A 17301-nucleotide genomic window follows, 5' to 3' on the forward strand; every position below is an offset into this window, starting at 1 on the left:
CTCATGGGGCTTTATAAATTAGTAGCCAACTGGTTTTAATATTCCATTTCAGGTGTTTATGGAAATAAGCTGTCCTGATGGTAAAGATGGTGGGAGAAGAAATGCTTCTCCTGCAACTCATGAAGAAATCCATCCGACCGGAATGCTCAGTGTGGTTGCAAATCTTACACCTTGGTCAGATCATAATCAGAGCCCACGCAATATGTACCAGTGTCAAGTATTTTTCTTTTTCTTTTTTCTTTTTTGTGTTGTTTTTCTACTTGTATAGTGTTGTATATTGGTCCTGCTCGTTTTCGAATCTTTTTTATGTTCCTTATTTATTTATAAATTGTAGATGGCAAAACAAACAATGGCTTTCTCTTCACAAGCAATTAACTTTCGTGCGGATCAAAAGCTGTACCATCTTCAGGTCAGCTCATGTCATTTCTGACATTCTTCTTCTTTATTTATCTATCATTATTATTATTATTTAAGTAAGAGTAGAAGGGCCGCGACTTATAAATATATAGCTGTCTCCATCCATGTGACTTCATAAACTAAAGGGTCATCAAGGTCATTACTTTGTGTCGGTCCCTCTTAATGTGAGCCCTAAAATGGGTAACTTGAATATGGTTCTTTTCATGAACGTTTTTGTTTTTGCATAAAGTGACCCCTTTCATGACTCAAACTTGCACACTCGCAGTTGTAGCCCAAGCCTTTACTATTATACCTTGTATCTTTTCTTGGCATTCTTTTGGTTGGGCTTATATGTTCAATGCTTTTTCATGGCAAGAATTAGGCATGCTATTCACTACATCTTTTGGAATTTAAGATGTTTCTTGGTTGGCTGTCGTTTTGTTACATAGTTTGAATTGTGTATTTGCTTAGATCATTATAAATTCATCTGAAACAAATTTTAAAATTTGGTAAAAAGAAACAAATTTTTATTGTGCTAGCTAAGTGGTAACATGTTTGTTAATTACTATCAAAAGCTAAGTGGTAAAGTACTATCAAAAGCTTTTTACAGAGCAGTGTAGATGGAGGCCTATGGTGGATGGTAACTCCTTTGATTTTGTTTTGGAGTCTGAGGCCAGTTGGTTGGAAAGAGCTTTTGAGGCGGAGGAGGTTAGGAAGGTAGTGTCTGCCATAAAGCGTGATAAGGCTCTGGGTCCTGATGGCTTTTCTATGTCCTCCTTCCAAGCGTGCTACGATGTTTTGAGTATGGACATTATGGATATGTTTAATGACTTTCATGTTGGAGGTTTGTTTGAAAAGAGCCTTAATGTTTCGTTCATTTCTCTTATTTTGAAGATTCTAGGTGCTATTTCTCTCAAAGATTTCCGGCCTACTAGTCTTGTGGAGGGAATTTACAAAATTCTTGCTAAAGTTCTAGCAAATAGATTGAAGTTGATTATGGAGAAGGTTATCTCGAAATTTCAAAGTGCTTTTATTAAGGGTAGGCAAATCCTTGATCTGATCCTTATTGCCAATGAATGCCTTGATAGTATATTAAGATTTGGGGAACCAGGTGTCATTTGTAAAATGGATTTGAAAAAAGCTTATGATCATGTGAAGTGGGATTTCCTTTTGTATATGCTGAGGAGGTGTGGCTTTAGGGGTAAATGGTGCCCGTGGATAGCTCATTGTATTTCTTCTGTGTGGTTCTCGGTGTTAGTCAATGGCTCTCCAAAGAGTTTTTTCAATAGTTCCCGTGGGTTGAGACAAGGGGTCCTGTTTCACCCCTATTGTTTGTTTTTTTTGATGGAAGCGTTGAGCCAAATGATTTATGTTGCGGTTAATGGGGGTTTGCTAGAAGGATTTAAAGTTGGTAATGCTACTTTCTCTCATCTTCCATTTGCCGATGATACTTTGATCTTCTGCAGTGCTTGTTCTTCTCAATTGCGCTATTTGCGGAGTCTTTTCCTGCTGTTTGAAGCTGCTTCAGGCTTGAAGGTCAATCTGATTTGGTCAAATTTAATTCTTGTGAGGAATGTAGATTAAGCGAACAGTTTAGCCGATATCCTAGGTTGTGGGGTTGCCACTCTGCCGGTGAAATATCTTGGTTTTCCTTTGGGGGCTTCCTATAAGTCTGTTCATATTTGGGACGGTGTTATTGAGTAGATAGAGCATCGGTTGGCTTGATCCAATCCCATAAGTGGCCAGTAGGTTTTGGCTTGTCTAGGGAGATTGTTGTGTGGGATCAAGGAGATGAGGTTTGGGCTGGGGATGAAGGAGACTCCTCTTACCCCTTGAGTGTCTGTCCTCCTGACATGCCCTTGGATTGGGCATCGGATGGTGTTGAGGATGAAGATCCGTCCTTCGAGATTTTGGATGCCATTAAAGAGGATTTTCATCGGGTTAAAAATTGTATGCGTCTTAAGATTAAAGGGAGGAGAGAGGTGTTGAATCTAGAAAGCTCCATTAACTACGGCGATGCAAGCGTGCCCTCTAGGAGAAGAAAAGTAAAGGCTCAAGTGCTGTAGCGTTGAATGCTCCTTGTGGGTTCCCAGTTGAAGGGCTAGGTCCTTGTGGGTTTGTTTAGGAATTTTGTTATTTTTATTTTGGTTGCTTTGAGTGCTTTTTGTGGGTTTTGAATTTAAGGGCTTAGGGTCTGTCGGTTTGTTTGGGTTTCTTTTTGTGGTCTATTTTGGTTGTTCTTATATATACTCCATGTGTACTTAGGAGCTCCTTACGGTTTTTAATTAAACTTTTCATACTTACCAAAAAAAAAAAAAGAGCATCGGTTGGCTAGTTGAAAAAGAATATACCTTTCCAAGGGGGGTAGAGTCACCCTTATCAAGAGTACCCTCTCCAATTTTTCCACATACTTTTTGGCCTTATTCCCTCTACCGGGGAGTGTAGCGGTGTGTACTGAGAAGTTACAACGAAATTTCCTATGGGGTGGGATTGGTTAAGAGTTCAAATATTACTTGGTTAGCTGGTCTAAGGTTTGTACCCCAATTTCAAAAGGAGGGCTGGGTATTAGGAACTTGGTGACGTTAAATCGCACTCTGCTAGGTAAATGGTTGTGGCGGTATGGGATTGAGAGAGATACTTGGTGGAGAATTGCGGTGGACTCCCAAGTTTGGCAGTTTGTGGGGTGGGTGGTGTTCCCTTAAGCCTATAGGTTCCTTTGGGGTGGGGGTGGGGGTGGGGTTGTGGAAGAATATCAGGAAAGGGCGAGAGACTTTCTCTGGTTTGCTAGATTTGATGTGGGGATGTGGTTAGGACAAAATTTTGGCATGATCTGTGGTACGGGGATAATGTACTGAAGGAAGCTTTTCTTGTTCTATTTGGTATTGCTCGTGCGAAGGATGCCTCTGTAGCGGATAATATGGAGTTATTGGGTGGTTCCACTTAGTGGAACGTGAGCTTTGTTAGAGAGGCGCATGATTGAGAAGTGAATGTATTTGCTTTCTTCCTCCTAATGTTGCACTCAGTTATTGTGGTTAGAGGTCGTGAAGATAGGCTTTGGTGGGTCTCTTTCAAAAAAGGCATGGTCAAGGTCAAGTCGTTCTTTAGCTTCTTGGCTTGTTCTGATGGTAGTCATTTCCCATAGAAGAGTGTGTAGCGGACTCAGGCTCCTTCAAGAGTAGCTTTTTTTGTGTGGAAGGCAGCCCTAAGCAAGATCTTTACTGTGGATAATTTTAGGAAGAGACATGTTATTTTAGTGGACAGATGTTGTTTGTGCAAGAGTAACGGAGAATCAATGGACCACATTCTGCTTCACTGTGATGTGGCTTCCGCTCTGTGGAATGCTCTCTTTACTCGTTTTAGCTTGTATTGGGTTATGCCTAGAAGAGTTATTGACCTGTTTGCTTGTTGGTGGAAATTTGGTAGACCAAGGAGTGCTAGGATTTGGAAGATGGTCCCGATTTGTATTTTTTGGTGTGTTTGGAAGGAAATAAATGATAGATGTTTTGAGTACTTGAAGAGTTCTATGGATGATATTTTAGCATCATTTTTTTATATTTTGTATCTTTGGACGGTGGTTTTTTTGTCCCCATTGTCGCTTAGTTACGTCAATTTCCTTGCTCTTTTTCTCTTTCTAGTTAGGTGTTTCCTTTTGTACACTTCCGGTATACTTTAGAACGCCCTACGCTTTTAATAAAACTCGTTTTACTTATAAATTTTTTTTTTTTTTAAAAAAAAAAGTACTATTTTTAAATGTATTCGTAGTGTTGCATGTCTTTAGTGAATCTTTCAAAGACATTAACTTGTATATATATATATATATATATTTTTTTTTTTTTGATAAGTAAGAGAATTTCATTAAAAAAAGCGTAAGGCGCCCCTAAGTACACAAAAGCAACCCAGCTAGCCCACATAAAAAACTCAAGAAAACCCACAAGAAAACCCCTAACAAGCATAATAGTAACCTTCACAATACAATAGAAACCCCCATTAGTAAACCCCGTAATACAATAAATGCCCTTAAAAAGCACCCAAACCAACCCCAAAAACCCCAACAGGACCCCCTAAACCCAAAGAAAAAAAAACCCAAGAACCCGAGAAAAACCCAAGAGAAACACCATTCAAAAGAACCCAAGCAAAAACCGAAAGCCCGAAGAACAACCCACAAAACCACCCAAGCACACAAAGGCACACAACTCTACAACATAAGGTCCTTTCCTTTCCTACGCCTAGTGGAAGATTTAGCGTCACCATAGTTGATAGAGCTTTGCAGATTCAGAAGTTCCCTCTTGCCTTTGGACTTTTGGCGCGATATCATCTTATCATGCTGAAATTCTTCTTCCATGGCATCCTGAATGGCCAACGCCTTGTCCCCAAAAGCACCCTCTAATGCCCAATCCAAAGGCGAAACATCCCAAAGATCAACGTCCTCCTCCCAAACCACAATCTCCCCGTTATGATCAAAACCGATCGGCCAATTCCGAGATTGGGATAATCCATTACCCTTAACGGGTGAAGAAATGGAGCAACCTCTAGGAGGGGAGGCCCGACCATCCCTACATTGAAGACCTTCCGAGGCGACACAGGAGTGGTTGGCATATCTGTGCGAGGGTTGAGAAACCCCTTTCTGAGAATGCTTGTCTTCACTGGAGGCTTTGCAATCGAAACCTTATTAATAGCTAAGTCGGCAACCATCTTCGAGGCTTTCAGGGAATTTGATAGAAGCACATCGTTCCACTTCAACGAAACCCCTTCCCTGAGTACCCTCGCCTTCTTGATATAACTTTGAAATGGCTTCGAGACCACGGGGAAAGAAAAGCGCAACTTCTCCCCCAACTCAGTTGCCAAAACAAAAGAATATTAGGTCCTTTTGGGTGGAAAAAAAAAAGAATATATATTTTTTGATAAGTAAATGAAATTTTATAAAAAAAAAAAAAATTTAAAAAAAAAAAAAAAAGAAGAAGAAGAAGAAAAAAGCGTAAGGCGCCACTCTAAGTACGCTGGAGGTATACACAAGGAAACGCCTAAGAAGGCAAAGAAAAGCGAACAAGAAAATTAGAAAAGCTAATAGACACGGGAGACAAAAAAGCCTCCGTCCAAAGATACAACAAATGTAAAAACGATGCAACAATATTCTCCATGGAATTCTCCAAGTCTTCAAAACACCTAAGATTTCTCTCCTTCCAAACACACCAAAGAATGCAAATAGGCACCATCTTCCAAACTGCAGCACTCCTTGACCTACCCGCCTTCCACCAACAAGAAAATAAATCGACAACTCTCCTAGGCATAACCCAAGACATACCAAACCGAGAAAAGACATGATTCCACAAAATAGAAGCCACATTACAATAAAGAAAAAGGTGGTCCACAATTTTCCCGTCTCTTTTGCACAAGTAGCATCTATCCACAATGATGATATTTCGCTTCATGAGATTATCCGCTGTAAGAATCTTTCCAAGGCCTGCCGACCACGCAAAGAACCCCGCTCTCGAAGGAGCATGAGTCCTCCACACACTCTTCCAAGGGAAACGACTACCCTCATCGCCGACCAAGGAGCTGAAATAGGACTTAACCTTGAACACCCCTTTCTTGGAAGGGACCCACCTAAGCCTGTCAGCACGATCTCTACTCACCATGGCTAAATATAACACATGAAAGAATGATGCAAAGACACCCACTTCCTAGTCATGCGCTTCTCTAACAAAGCTCACATTCCACTGGATAGAGCCACCCAAAACCTCCATATTATTCGCAACGGAAGCATCCTTCATCCGAGCAATACCAAAAAGAACAGGAAAAGCTTCCTTCAACACCCTATCCCCGCACCACAGATCATGCCAAAATTTTGTCCTAACCCCATCTCCCACCTCCAATCTAGGGAAACCAGAGAAACTCCCCCACATTTTCCTGATATTCTTCCACAGCCCCACCCCATGAGCACTTACAGGCTCGCGGGAGCACCACCCACCCCACAAACTACCATACTTGGCATCCACCGCAACTCTCCACCAAGCTTCTCTCTCTATTCTATACCGCCACAACTATTTACCTAACAAAGCATGGTTGAACAACAACAAATTCCGAATACCCAACCCCCATCTGAAATTGGGGAACAGACTTTCGACCACCTCACCAAGTGAAATTTAGAATCTTCACCCAAACCACCCCAAAGAAAATCCCGTTGTAGCTTCTCTAAGCGAGCAGCAACACTCCTCGGGAGATGGAACAGAGACAAAAAGTAAGTAGGCACATTGGCAAGGGTACTCTTAATAAGGATTACTCTACCACCCTTAGAGAGATACATCATTTTCCAACTAGCCAAACGACGTTCAATCTTCTCAACAACCCCGTCCCAAATATGAGTGGACTTGTAGGAGGCCCCCAAAGGAAGACCAATATACTTAACCGGCAAAGTGGCAAACCCACACCCTAAGATGTCGGCTAGCCTTTCCGCTTGATCAACATGCCCCACTGGAATTAAATTTGACTTAGCCAAATTAACCTTCAACCCCGAAGCTGCTTCAAACAGGAGGAAGAGACTCCGCAAATTCCGTAACTGAGAATCAAGAGCACTACAAAAAATCAGAGTATCATCTGCATACAGAAGATGCAAAAAATCTGCGTCACCTATTTTAAAACCTTCCAACAAACCCTCACTAACTGCAGCTGAGATCATATGGCTCAAGGCTTCCATCACAAAAACAAACAAAAGGGGTGACAAAGGATCCCCTTGTCTCAGACCTCGAGAGCTACTGAAAAAACCAAAAGGGGAGCCATTGATTAACACTGAAAACCGCACAGTTGATATACAATGAGCTATCCACCTGCACTATTTTTCCCCAAAGCCACACCTCCTCAACATATGCAAAAGAAAATCCCAGTTAACATGATCGTATGCTTTCTCCAAGTCCATTTTGCAAATGATGCCTGGTACCCCCGATCTAAGCCTACTATCAATGCATTCATTAGCAATAAGAATCGGATCAAGAGTCTGCCTCCCTTTGATAAAAGCGCTCTAAGATTTGGAAATGACCTTCTCCAAGACTGACTTCAATCTGTTTGTTAGAACTTTAGCAATAATCTTGTAGATGCCTCCCACCAAACTAATAGGCCGGAAATCTTTGATGAAGAGAGAGAGAGAGATGCTACACCACTCTCACTCCTACTTCCTGACGTGGCACTAAAAATCACTATTAGATTTTGGATGAATCACTATTAATTTTTGGATCCAATGGTATTTTCAGTGCCGCGTCAGGGAGTTTGCACTTTGGAGTGTGGGAGTGGATTGTGTGTAAGTGTAACATTTCTCACTGAAAATCATGGCAGTCATTTTGCCTTTTTTTTTTTGGTTGGGGGGGGGGGGGGGGGGTGGTATTACATTTAATATGTTTATTTGAATTCCATCCATCAAGCACATGCTTTGTAACCTCCCTTTGTTTGGTTTGAGATGTTATATACATGTTTAGTTTGTTTCTGATTTAGCCAGCGAAGAAAGATCAAGTTGTGTTGTTTAAAGTAATTTTTCAGTTTTGACAACTTTTTGAAACTTTTCATAGGCGGAATTCATGTGTAACATTGGATTGTAATGGGTTTTATGTCTTTAAAGATCAAGTCATTAGGAGTCCAAAGTTAAATCAGTTCTAAATTATTTCATGGGTTATGATAGTTCTGTTATAAGAGCACTAGCAAGAGCTTCCTTAAATCACATTCTCTTCCTTATATCTGGGGAAAACTCTTAAAAAACCCTTGAATCAGATTCCCTTGTTGTTCCCTAAACTAAGGAAACACCAAGAGAACCAAAAGTTGTACCCTAGATCTAGAGAAGTAGAAGTGGTTCCCTTAACATTATTTTAATATAAAAAACTTTCTTTTTCCTTTCTCATTCCTCTAACATTTATTTGAAATAATATTTAAGTGATTTCTATTTCCTCTCTCTTTCTCTTAACATTTAATTTCAAGGCTCTTTAAATAGTATAGGAAATGATAAGAGATGCTATTGTGGATTGCATTTAAATAGGAAAGCAAAAAGTGTTTTAATTCCTTAAAGTAAGGAAAAGTTTAAGGGAAGCTACCACTAGTACTCTAAGTGGTAAATGCGTAATTTTTGCGACTCCTGCAAATTAAGGGCATTTGTTAATGATGTTGAGACTTGAACTTTTTAGGAGTTTCTAAGTGTCCTGGGTCTATCTTTTAGACTCGTTAGTATTTCATTAGGTTTTATTACTTCTTTGCTTAGTTAAATTAGGAGTTTTAGTCCAAAATAGATTAACAATCAATGTGTCTATATAAAAAGGCGTCATTGTTAGCAGATTCCCTGGATGCTTCGAAGATGCCTATCTATTCTGCTAAAAAGGAAGTAGCTGCAGTGCCTCCGGTGAAGAATTCTACGGGTTCTGCGAAGAAGGGTTTTCTTCGAAAGGGGTTCCTCAACCCTCGCTCGACTGCGATAGCCCCCACCGCGTCTCGGGAGGCCAAGGATGTTGGGATGATAGGGCTTCACTCCCCCCCGGGATGTCGCATCATTCCTTCATCCGTAGAGGGCAATGGTTTTTCTCAGTCTCAAGAATGGCCTGTCGAGTTTGATCTTAATGGGGAGTTAGTTATTTGGGAGAAGGATGATAATTTTTGGGATGGGTTGCCCTTGGACTGGACGTTGGACGGGGTTCATGGCGAGGAGTCTTTGGCAATCCTTGATGCCATGGAAGATGACTTCTGTCGGGACAAGATGATAGCACGTCAAAAGACCAAAGGAAAGAGCGAGCTTTTGAATTTGAAAAGTTCCATTAATTACAGCGATGCTAGCGCTCTTTCTAGGGGCGGGAAAGGCAAGGCAATCATGTAGTAGGGTTTTGTGCTCTCGTGGATTTAGAGGTTTTCGGGTTTTAGGGCTTTCCTCATTGTGGGTTTGTTGGGTTCTTTTGTGGGCTGTTCTCGGGTGCTCCTTTTGGGCTTTAGGGTTTTGTTGGGTGATTTTTGTGGGTTGGCTTTGGTTGTTCCTGTGTATACTCCATGTGTACTTTGGGGCGCCTTACGCTTTTTCTTATAAAACTTTTCTTACTTATCAAAAAAAAAAAAAAGTCATTGTATTAAAGTTTTTTAGAGATTTCATTAATAGAATATGGAGCGTTTTGAACATTTTGTAGTTCTCTCTCTCTCTCTCTCTCTCTCTCTCTCTCTTTTGGTGCATTGGTAATCTTGATGGGTACTGTTTACAGCTCCTAAATACTCACAAACTTTTCTCTTTTTTTCTCTCTTTTGCAATTCCCATTTATGCCCTTGTCCTACCTATCGGAACCTTAGAGCCCCGGATGTTTCTTCTACTGAATAACCACCAACACCCGATTAAACCAGTCATAAATTCCTAAACATAGCATCTGTCCAGAATTTTCCAGCAACTTGTCTGCTTCATGATATAATGCTCTTGCCTTTATCCCCATTGTTTCAAAACCCTAGTCAATATTTGATCCCTAACCTTCTAAAATTGTATATCTAAGATCGGCAAAATCTACGGTGGCTGAGTTGCCCACAATGCAATTCTCACTAGAGTCCAAAATTCACTTGGGCAATGCAAGATTCTGAGTTGGAATCCTTGGTTTCTTTTCTTGATATTATGTGTTATAGAGTTTCTAAGTTTGGAAGGCGGTGTTTATTTTCTTGAGGGGTATTTCGAAGGTTAAAGCTACAGTAACAGTGTCTTTTTTCACATGGATGATGGAATTAGAGAATGGTTAAGGCTGTTTGAAAGCAAAAATCCTTTATTCTATAAACCAAAGAATTTTTGTGTCCCTTTTGTCGCTTAGTTTTGATGATTTTCTTGTTCGTTTTTTGCTTTCTAGTTAGGTGCTTTCTCTTGTATACTTCCGGTGTACTTAAAAGCGTCTTACGCTTTTAATAAGACCAGTTTATTATTTATGAAAAAAAAAAAAAAATTCGGTACCTTTTACCCAAACAGGTGAAGGTTACATGACTTCATAACCCATTGGATGCTCATGTAACTTACCTATGAAAAGAAAAATGGTTGTCACATACTTCAACATTCCATTGTTTTTTTTCTAAATTCGTTGTGTAAGGTGAACTAGTGAGCGGTCATGTTCTAGAGATGACACTAATTCATTTGAGTGGACCTTATGCACTGCTTATCACATGCTTTTTGTAATGGTATTTCTCTCATTTTCATTGTTATTGTTTTGAGGCACAGACTCCCCAAAGTCCTATTGTACGCACAAGTGCATATACAAGGTATGGCATCGATGAATATCCAACAGGCACAAATGCAATAGTTGCAGTGCTAGCATATACAGGGTAGGAACTTTAGACTCTCTCTTTCTCCTTTTTTTTTTCTTCTTCTGTATCATCTTAAAATCATATTTCATTATGATGTCACAGATATGACATGGAGGACGCCATGATCCTTAATAAGTCATCTGTGGAGCGTGGAATGTGCCATGGACAAATATACCAGGTTGCTTCTTCTATCTTCACGGTTCTTATTTGAAAGGTTGAGTTTTCTAGATACATGCACTTGTGAGAAATAATAGCTCTTGAGATATGCACTTAGTTAAAATCATAAATGTTTTTGGAATTTAGTATATTGCAAAAAAAAAAAAAAAAAAAAAAAAATCCTTAATTTTTGTCTTTTTCTGCTTGCCAATTGCCATACATATTTATTTAGTATTCCTTTTTATGATAGATTATGTTGATTTGTTGTTCTAGATGTTTAAATGTATGGTATATCTATTTGTTCATCCTCATAACCCCATTTTTATGCAGACGGAAACTATAGATTTGTCTAATCAGAGCAATAGGTCAGAACGTTCCCAGCGAATTTTCAGAAGAAGTAATGTCGACAAATCGATGCATTCCTTAATTGATTCTGATGGTCTTCCATATGTTGGTCAGGTTGGTCTTCTTTTCTTCTCTTCATCTTATTTCCGTACTATTTTTTTTTTTTTTTGCTGTTATGGTTGACCATCTACCAACTGATTTTCAGATGATACGACCAAATGAACCCTATTGTTGCATTTATGATGAGGTAACAAGTTCCACAAAAACCAATAGACGAAAGGGTTCGGAACCTGTAATTGTTGACTATGTTGCTGTTGATGTGAAAAATGAGAAGCGTCTTCAAAAGGTAATTGGATATCTGTCATCTCAATGATACTTCTTGTTGGACATTGAGTCAGACAAGTTTAATACATTGACGCTTCTAAAACAATGTGGCTCATATCCTTTTTTTTTTTTTTTCCTTTTTTTCCCTTCTCCCTTATTTCAATATTTTGTATGCGTGTTTTGTTTACCACTAAAGAGGAGAAAAAAGTAAAATGGAATTTTAAGTTTCCTTGCCTTCCAAGCCTATTTTTTAAGCTTGTGCTTTAATCCATAAAAACTAGTATGCATCAAACTCTTTTCTCACATCTTGTTCTAAGTGACATTTTCGAAGAGTCAATACTGTATATCACGTTTGGCAATGTGCCCTGCATTTCATCTCGAAGTCTCCATGAGATTTCTTATTGTGATGTCCTTTCTTCTATACTTCTTTTAATTGTCTTAAGCCTATGTGGAAATTATCTAACCTTTAGATATTAAGAAAGAGGATCTATTATGCCAGAAACTCGAATTTGGTTCTTAACGTTAGAATAGCCACATTGTTGCGCCCTTGCACGCTTCTTTTAATATTTCCCAAGTTCATGTGGAAATTAAATGACCTTAAATATTGAAAAATAAAATAAAAAAATAAAAGAGTTGACTCTATCTTTATTGGGCACTCAATGTTAATTTTAATGTTCTTTTTTCCTTTAAAACACAAATGGACCATTCTTTTTACTTTATTGGGAGGGAAATCTTTTTGGAACTTTTTTACCATTTGAAAAAATCCATGTTATCCACATTCTTCGCAAGATCAGTAAGATGCCTGGAAAGTGATGATTTTCAAAAGCTTTTCCTTATTTCAAATAAAAATATGCAAGGAGAACCATACTTGACTCTATCTTCAATTAAATGTTGAGGTGGCTTGAACTTACCCATTTTACTCGGTCTTCTTTTGGTGAACCACAATTACCATAAAACACATTTGGTCCACTGTTGAAATTGATACCCCACAAAGTACAAGAATTTTTAAATTTATTCTCTGTTCGTCACTTTTAGGGGTTCTCTTGTAGACTACCTGTGTATAAGGGTTGCGTCCCTCTACCCGTTTTTTATAAATTGCAATTACTTATAAAAAAAATATATATTCATAGAGTATATAATGCTTACTTAAATTGCTTCTTGTAGTTATATTCAGGAACTTGATTTTTTCGCCAACATTTTTGAGCAGGTGAATATACGTTTTCGACATCCTAGAAACCCCATCATCGGTGACAAATTTAGCAGTAGACATGGTCAGAAAGGTGTTTGCTCCCAATTGTGGCCAGATATCGATATGCCATTTTCTGGAGTTTCTGGGATGCGTCCAGATCTGATTATCAACCCCCATGCATTTCCATCAAGGATGACTATTGCAATGCTTTTGGAGTCTGTTGCTGCTAAGGTACTCCCAACTAAGAGATATATCATCGATATTTATTTTCATATGACAGTCTTCTAGATGAGAATGTAATATTGATTGACGCCTTTTGTTCAACTTTGGATATCAGTAACTGAGCATAGAATTTTTTAAATAACTCTCAGATAGTGTTACTTGGGACAGAATTTCAAAAAAATTGGTGAGGAAGTGGCATTAGCAATGTCATTTGCAAGGGGTATTATGTGCAAAATATACAAGTTGCACATTGGTCTGGATTTTAAAAAGTTCTGTAAAAAATTATCATTCTGGCTTTGGTGTTTCTTATCTTGTCACCTGTCGATATTCTATGTGTTGATTGTGATATTGACAATATTAATTAAATCTTATTCAATTTAACTGATGTACATGATTAAGTGAGTTACATTAAGTGAGTTCATGGGTCAAATGTGCTAGTCTTTTCCTCATAATGCTACCCTTTAAAATCTAACAAACTGATATGTATGTTAATTTTCAACTTTGGGATTCGTAATCAGAAAAGATGGGAGAGTGATTTTGTTTTCTAGAAGATTTAATGTGATTTTTCTAATGAATGCAATTGCTATGTTGGAGATAGGGTTGCATGTTGCATACGAAGATTTAAGTTGGTGTTAGGAAGTCAAAATGAGATTATTGATGTAAATTTCTATTTATTTTTTTTTTTAATAAGTAATTGGCTCCAAGGGGAGGAGGAAGGAAAGATTTGAACTAGTGACTTTTGTTTCATGAAGGATGGTCCACAACCTCAAATTTTAAAATCTTATGTTTGATTTATAGTAGAACCTCATTCTACACATCTTTTCCCTATTCTCACATCGATATTATGTAATTTCATTTCCCTAACACCTTTTAAATTTACTAACCTCTTTATATGGTATGGTTTTGGTTTGTAGTTCCAAAATTCTTCATGGGTTCACTCAAACCTTGTTTTTCCTTTTCTGTTCATATTTGAACTTCGATAGTTTAGATATCTCATTTATTGCATTTATCATTAAAACTAAGTTCTTATATTTTTTTGTCTGCTTTATTTTCTTGTTACTTTGGGTAGGAGCATGAGAGAAGAAATTTGAAACTTGTTGATGCAATTCTCTTTGTAGAAAGTTGGGTGCTCCTTCGTAATTTTTTATCTAGAGTTAAAATGATATTTGTTCTTCTTAGTGGAATAACAATTGCATACTATGCTTTTCTAGTAGCATTTTAAAACTTCAAAAGATGTTTAGAAAATTTTCATCACAGGGAGGTAGCTTAAAAGGAAAATTTGTAGATGCAACACCATTTGCTAGTTCAGTCAAGAAAACAGATGGAGAGACAGGATCAAAACCCATTTCACTTGTTGAGGAACTTGGTGAAATGTTAAAAGAAAAAGGGTTCAATTACCATGGTCTGGAAGTACTATACAGTGGGGTTTATGGAACTGAGCTCACATGCGAGATATTTATCGGGCCTGTTTATTATCAGAGACTTCGGCACATGGTTTCAGACAAATTTCAGGTAAGAAGTTTTTCATTTTTCTTTTATTTTATGGTATTAATGATCTTGAACCTCAACTTCTATGAATTTTTTTAGGACTTCTCCTTTAGTTAGCTATGAGTGGTGTTTTGTGCATTTTGTCAAGAATAGAAATGATTGTTAGTTTTTGCGAACTTTGTATTTTCCATCCCAAAAATTACATTCTCCCTTGATTTTTTTTTTCCATTTATTTGTTATTTATTTGTCTACATAATTGTCTATGGATTTATCACTATCGTCCATTCTTCCGGTATTCCATTGTTTAATACATTTCTTTTGTTTATTCATCTTCTTTTTTCTTTTGCTGAATCCAAAAGAGTACAGTAATGGTTGTTCTAGAGCATTGACCATAAATTTTATCCCCATTCTGAACAATGAGCGATAAATTTGTATTTTCACATTCAATTTTAATTTTTACTGTGATAAGAAACAATAATGCAAAAGATTATACTAATGGTGAAATGCATACAACGGTAAATTACTCTGCACGAGATTAGGTGATCCATCTGGTTAATGGTATGAAAATCATCCAACTAATGGGTCAGTATCCTACGTGCGTGTAAAAAGTTAGTGTGTTTCACAAGGCCATTGTCAGACAGAAGCCAAATTCATGTTGGATCTTGATGGGATGTATGAGACACTGGTCGTTATCAAATATTGTTCCTGCTTCCTGAAATCAAATTACGGTGATATGCAGTTTATCTCTTCATAGTCACATGTAAACCTGCTTGTGTTTTCCATATCATACTTGTATATAGCTGACATGAGCACCTAAGATTATTTTATATCTATGCTTAATCAGTTTAAAGTAGTACCTGTTTCATTTGGTCCATATATGTTTTTCAGATCTTCTATTACCTGTTAAACAGCCATTTGAGTTTGGGTTATGAGCCAAATGAGCTAATTCTTTGACATACCAAGCATGATATGAGATATCCTTCCCCCCAAACCACCTTTTTTTTAATACTCCCTGGGTAGAGCTCTCAAACAGCATGTCTGTAAATGACCTTAAAAAATGATCTGTTTGGTATCGTTAGCATATTGCCATTGTTGTTGTTCTTTGATTCAGTCATGATGATCATTTAACAGGTTCCAAGAGTTTTTTTAGGGGTGGGTTGCTAGATGTCATCCCCCTGCCCCACTACTATGGACTGATTGATTATTATTTTCCTCGTTCATAAATTTCTAATTTTGAGATCCTCTTTTCTTCTTTAAGGCCTCTTAAATTGCAATGTTTGTATGCAGGTTCGCTCTACTGGAACTGTTGATCAGATCACTCGGCAACCTATCAAAGGACGAAAGTTTGGTGGAGGTATTCGTTTTGGAGAAATGGAACGAGACTCCTTGCTTGCACACGGGGCAGCATATTTGTTGCATGACAGGCTCCATACATGTTCTGATTATCACATTGCTGATGTATGTTCTGTTTGTAAAAGCATCCTGACAACGTCATTCCTCCCGCAACAAAAGCGAGCTGTGAGGGAGATTGGCGGGCTACCCCCTGTTAGGGCGCCCAAAAAGGTCACTTGTCTTTCTTGCCAAACAAGTCAGGGGATGGAGAAAGTTCCAATGCCCTATGTTTTGCGATATTTAGCTGCTGAGTTGGCCGCTATGAACATAAAAATGACATTCCAGCTAAATAATGAGTTCAAAAGCTAAAGGTTAGTTTGTGAAACACTGTCGTGGTTATGTAAGATATTGGCTTCGAGTCTTTTTGCTTGATTAAGGTATTTGTTTATGCCAGAATTTATGGTCTAGTTCCACTTTATTCTCTCCATTTCTGTTGTTTCTCGATTATGCTCTAGTTCTATTTGGTGACTTTTGGTTGGTCAATGTTAAGAATCTGTCTTGAATTTGTGGCAATGATTAGAATATACACATGGGTAGCACTAGGGGAATGGCATTCTAGTTCTTTTGACTCAATCCCGCCACCATTATCAATCCCAAGAATGTCCATATCGATAATTTTGGCGTTAATAATATGTTGTCCCTTGTAATTAAGGGATAAAACATCTGTGCACATGCCACTTACTATACATTGACCTTGCATTTCTAGTTTTTTTTTTTTTTTTTTCCTTCTAAAATTGAAACTGGAATATGAGTGGGCACTGCTTTAGCTCTCTTATACGGTTCACTCTTCTATGCTATAGCTTATTTTGAAAGTGATTCCAGTTTCTTTTCCGGCGACTGGAAAATGAATGAAAATTGATCTGCATCAGATTGAACCTTTTTTTTTTTTTTTTTTTGAGTGGGGTTATTCACATGGATAAACTTAGTAATATAAATGTGGTTTCCATGCGTTGTTGCTTGCAGGTCTTAAATCCAGAATTTGTTGGGATCATGGCTCACGGACTAGCAGCAGCATCAAGTGGCAACCTTTTTGAACTTGTGCAGACATAGGGGATTCCTTTCCCTCCAGTTATACTTCCTTTTTGTGTTGGTTTTTGGGAGATTGGATTGGCTTAGCAAAAATGAAAAGATGCCGGAAAAGAAGTCTCGTAAAATTAATTACTTTGTACTGATATGCTTGTAAATATTACTATGCTCTTCAAACTGTTTCTTGGCATAACAGAATGGTGATTTTTTATTCACAAATTTTATATGAGCATATATTAGTTGTTACTACTATTGCTATTTTCTTTTTAATTTTATTATTTGTATCCATTACCATGACAATTTGGGATTAGGATCCCCTCAAATTATGGCCCGAATTTGAGAGAATTCGGACAGGTGATTGTGAGAGACCAATTATGAGACCCATCAGACCGAATAAGTGGTTAAGCAGTCCATTTTTTATTTGGTAAACTGGGTTTTATAAATAGTCTTTCACAATCACATACTCAAATTCTCTCAAA

General features: G+C 38.0%; 1 protein-coding gene across 1 annotated transcript in view; it reads left to right on the plus strand.

The window, feature by feature from the left end:
* The window catches only part of LOC133880085 (DNA-directed RNA polymerase I subunit 2), a 33020-nt gene extending 15949 nt beyond the window's left edge, over nucleotides 1–17071 (plus strand). The window contains exons 19-28 of the mRNA XM_062318966.1: nucleotides 53–217; nucleotides 335–409; nucleotides 10595–10698; nucleotides 10783–10858; nucleotides 11167–11295; nucleotides 11387–11527; nucleotides 12713–12925; nucleotides 14174–14428; nucleotides 15692–16107; nucleotides 16760–17071. Of these exons, the coding sequence (XP_062174950.1) occupies nucleotides 53–217; nucleotides 335–409; nucleotides 10595–10698; nucleotides 10783–10858; nucleotides 11167–11295; nucleotides 11387–11527; nucleotides 12713–12925; nucleotides 14174–14428; nucleotides 15692–16105 (1572 nt within the window). The 3' untranslated portion in view covers nucleotides 16106–16107; nucleotides 16760–17071. The remainder of the gene's footprint in view (nucleotides 1–52; nucleotides 218–334; nucleotides 410–10594; nucleotides 10699–10782; nucleotides 10859–11166; nucleotides 11296–11386; nucleotides 11528–12712; nucleotides 12926–14173; nucleotides 14429–15691; nucleotides 16108–16759) is intronic.
* Nucleotides 17072–17301: the final 230 nt, after the last annotated feature.

This window comes from Alnus glutinosa, chromosome 10 (assembly GCF_958979055.1).
Source record: "Alnus glutinosa chromosome 10, dhAlnGlut1.1, whole genome shotgun sequence".
Classification (NCBI taxonomy): domain Eukaryota; kingdom Viridiplantae; phylum Streptophyta; class Magnoliopsida; order Fagales; family Betulaceae; genus Alnus; species Alnus glutinosa.